At 40.8% G+C, this 4,265-nt stretch overlaps 1 protein-coding gene across 1 annotated transcript in view; it reads left to right on the forward strand.

The window, feature by feature from the left end:
* Window positions 1-498: 498 nt before the first annotated feature.
* LOC106883069 (vacuolar protein sorting-associated protein 33A) overlaps window positions 499-4,265 on the forward strand; it is an 11,029-nt gene continuing 7,262 nt past the window's right edge. The window contains exons 1-4 of the mRNA XM_014933940.2: window positions 499-693; window positions 1,536-1,732; window positions 2,948-3,038; window positions 4,006-4,080. Of these exons, the coding sequence (XP_014789426.2) occupies window positions 531-693; window positions 1,536-1,732; window positions 2,948-3,038; window positions 4,006-4,080 (526 nt within the window). The 5' untranslated portion in view covers window positions 499-530. The remainder of the gene's footprint in view (window positions 694-1,535; window positions 1,733-2,947; window positions 3,039-4,005; window positions 4,081-4,265) is intronic.

Here is a 4,265-nt window from a genome sequence, read left to right on the forward strand (position 1 = left end):
CTGGAAGCCCCTCGAGTTGCGCATGCGTAGTAAAACTGGTACTTAAAGAGTGAGTTTCATTTTGTCAGCCAGTTGAGGACAGACCTTCTACGTGACAACCCGTCGCTCCTCAACGAAGCACTCTACACCAAGATGCCTTCCGATGGTGATAGCTACTTGCTTCTCTGGCAGGCATCAAGGAAGCCCTTAACCTTCCAATACCAAATTACAACCTAAACAGCGGCTGCTAAGCTGAATGACAGGAATTGTGAAACCAAGCATCATCAAGAAGAAATAAAACTTAATTTTATTATGTTGCTAAATTGTTCTAATGTCTCTTCGTATATATAATGCTGTTGAAAGGTGATAGAGAGAGACTAAAGTCTCCATGACAACTATCAAACCATTTACAAGAGAATCTTTTTACACGGCACCAGCTCAGTTGTTTTGTACATGAAAACAAAAAAAGAAATTCTGAAATCATCTCAGCTTATTACAGCTGTATTTAATAAAGGACTTTTGTGTCTTTTTTATTCCAGCAAGTCGTCGACATGATGTTACGTATGAGGCGAGAACAGGGGGGTCGTGAACCCCAACTCACCCCCCAGATCGATAATCTACTCATCATTGACCGCAATGTCGATCTGCTTACACCGATGCTCTCACAGCTTACCTACGAGGGACTCATTGACGAGATTTTCGGCATTAATTGCAGTAATTAAATTTCTTTGATTTTATTTTTCTTTCTTTGTGTGTGTGTGTGTGTGTGTGCGTTTTATTTACTCTTTACTCTCTTTTACTTGTTTCAATCATTTGACTGCGGCCATGCTGGAGCACCAACCTTTTAGTCGAGTAAATCGACCCCGGGACTTATTCTTTGTAAGCCTGGTACTTATTCTATCGATCTCTTTTGCCGAACCACTAATTTACGGGGACATAAACACACCACCATTGGTTGTCAAGCAATGCTAGGGGGACAAACACAAACACACACACACACACACACACATATACATATATATACGACGGGCTTCTTTCAGTTTCCGTCTACCAAATCCACTCACAAGGCTTTGGTCGGCCCGAGGCTATAGTAGAAGACACTTGCCCAAGATGTCACGTAGTGGGACTGAACCTGGAACCATGTGGTTGGTAAGCAAGCTACTTACCACACAGCCACTCCTGCGCCTATATTGTCTTTTATCTTTCAATTATTTCAGTCATCGAACTGTGGCCATGCTGGGGCAACATCTTCAAGGGTTTTAGTCGAACAAATCGACCCCAGGACTTATTTTTAATTCTTAAGATCCATACTTATTCTGTTGGTCTCTTTTGCCAAACTTCTAAGTTATAGGACATAAACAAACCAACACCGGTTGTCATGTGTTTGTTTTAAAATTTGAGATCACATAGACAGTATTTTACGTAGGATATGGGCAGTTCCCATGAGCACTATCTTTTGAACTTCAGCCATTTTGGGGTTTCCTGGTATCTGAGCTATTATTATTATTATTATTATTATTATTATTATTATTATAATTTTTTTTTTTTTTTTTCAGCAAATGTAAAACTTCCTGCTGAGAAGTTCATGACCAAAGAACAACTGAAAGACCACACCAGTGACGTACCTCTGGAACCAAAGAAAATAGTCCTCGACTCTTCGGACGAACACTTTGCCGATCTTCGAGACAAGAATATTGACGCCATCAACTCGCTCGTCTGCAAGAAATTAAAACTTCTCTCTGCTCAATTCGATGTAAGTTTGGGCATGAAGTTCCATCTCTTGGGGATCACGAATTAACCTCCATCATCATCATTATCATCGGGTAACAAAAGCTATGTTCTAAGGACCCTCTCCTGACATTTGAGGGAGTCTATTCTCTGTACATAATTAATGTTTATTGTGCCCACACGTCTGCCATACACAATGACTACTTTTCCTGTTAACCTTTCTGTGACACCACTGCTCCTCTTTTGGGTTCATAGCCTGCACTGAGTTCAAAGTATGGAGTTTCTACCAACGCCTTGCCTACATCTCAACAGGGCCATTTCACCTGAAGGGATTTCTGCTGGTGCCACATAGAAAGCACCTGTGCTGGTGTTACATCAAAGGCACTGGTGATGGTGCCACGTAAAAAGCACCGGTGATGGTGACATGTAAAAAACACCGGTGATGGTGCCACATAAAAAGCACTGGTGATGGTGCCACGTAAAACGCACTGGTGATGGTGCCACATAAAAGGCACTGGTGATGGTGCTACATAAAAGGCACTGGTGATGGTGCCACGTAAAACGCACTGGTGATGGTGCCACGTAAAAAACACCGGTGATGGCGCCACATAAAACACACTGGTGATGGTGCCACGTAAAAAACACTGGTGATGGCGCCACATAAAACTCACTGGTGATGGTGCCACGTAAAAAGCACTGGTGATGGTGCTACATAAAAGGCACTGGTGATGGTGCCACGTAAAAAGCACTGGTGATGGTGCTACATCAAAGGCACTGGTGATGGTGCCATGTAAAAAGCATTGGTGCTGGGGCCACATCAAAAGCACCTGTGTTGATGCCATGTCAAAAGCACCCAGTACACTCTGCAAAGCAGTTGACGTTAGGAAGGGCGTCCAGCTGTAGAAGCGATGCCAAACCAGACACTGGGGCCTGGTGCAGTTCCCCAGCTTGCCGGTTCCTTTCAAGCCATCCAACCCATGCCAGCATTAAAAACACATTAAATGATGGTGGTGGTGGTGGTGGTGGTGATGGTGTTGACGACGACGACGATGATGATGATGATGAGTGCTAGTGAAGTTGCCATGCGGCTCACAGGACTAAAAACCTCCAAAGGAATGAGTAGCAGTTTTATGCTGGGAGTTGAAGAGGTTTGTGATGGTAAAATGAGAATGTAATTAGGTTTATAACAGACCATCTTCCATCGTTTGCTTACCATTTGTATCTGCTGTTCTTTCTTCAGGAGCGCCATGCTGCCAACACTTTGGACAAACTGAAACAATTTGTGTCCAAGCTGCCACATTTGACTGCTGTACGACAGGCTGTTGCCAACCGTGAGTGTTTCCTTTTGTGTTAATTAGTTTAACCCCTTAGCATTTAACCTGGCCATATCTAGCTGTGTAGGGACCAACATGTCAACAAATAGACCCAGTGTTTCCTCTGCATGTTATAAAAGTTGTCTTAAAAGAAATTGAGGTAGGTTTTGCCTTCTGGCCTTGTAAAACCCCCCATAGCAACAGCTACCCAAAACGGATCCATTTGACCCTTTCGATACCAACCCAGCTGAAACCACCTCTGGCTCTGTAGTACAAATGTCTTGTTTTCATAAGTTTTGAATTAAAATCTTCCACCAAACCTTAGTCACGATTTATGTTCCTAACACCAGCTTAATGATAACTAAGTTATTTTACCAAATTCTTTGTTATATTTAAAATTAATTGAAAAAAACACAGAGCATCTCAACAGAAATATGGTAACAAAAGGGTTAAAGTCACCATGATATTCTTAACCCTTTTGATACCAACCTGGTTGAAACTGCTTTTGGCTCTGTCTGTAGTACAAATGTCTTGTTTTCATAAGTTCTGAATTAAAATCTTCCACCAAACCTTAGTCACAATTTTTGTTCCTAACACTAGCTGAACGATAACTAAGTTATTTTACTAAGTTCTTTGTTATATTTAAAATTAATTGAAAGAAACACAGAACATCTCAACAGAAATATGTTAACAAAAGGGTTAAAATATATAATAGACAAACAATTTTTAACCCTTTTGATACCAACCTGGTTGAAACCACCTCTGGCTCTCTGTAGTACAAATGTCTTGTTTTCAAAAGTTCTGAATTAAAATCTCCCACCAAACCTTAGTCACAATTTATGTTCCTAATACTAGTTTAATGATTATTTAGTTATTTTACTAAATTCTTTGTTATATACTTTATTGTTACTGCACGGTTATAGCGTAAAAGAAGTATTGTCATAACAACTGGCGACACAGCATTTCCTATTTGTTATATTTCCAGATCTTTCTATTGTGGAACTGATTAAGTCTGCAATTAGCACTGATGACTTCATCGACTGCCACAGAACGGAAAATGGTAAGATGTCTTCTGTCTAGTTCCTTTATTCTTTTAATTCTTTTACTTGTTTCAGTCATTTCACTGCGGCCATGCTGGAGCATCGCCTTTCAGTCGAACAAATCGACTGCAGGACTTATTCTTTGTAAGCCTAGTACTTATTATTCTATTGGTCTCTTTTTGTCGAACTGCTAGGTTGCAGGGAC

This window comes from Octopus bimaculoides, unplaced genomic scaffold (assembly GCF_001194135.2).
Source record: "Octopus bimaculoides isolate UCB-OBI-ISO-001 unplaced genomic scaffold, ASM119413v2 Scaffold_260165, whole genome shotgun sequence".
Lineage (NCBI taxonomy): Eukaryota > Metazoa > Mollusca > Cephalopoda > Octopoda > Octopodidae > Octopus > Octopus bimaculoides.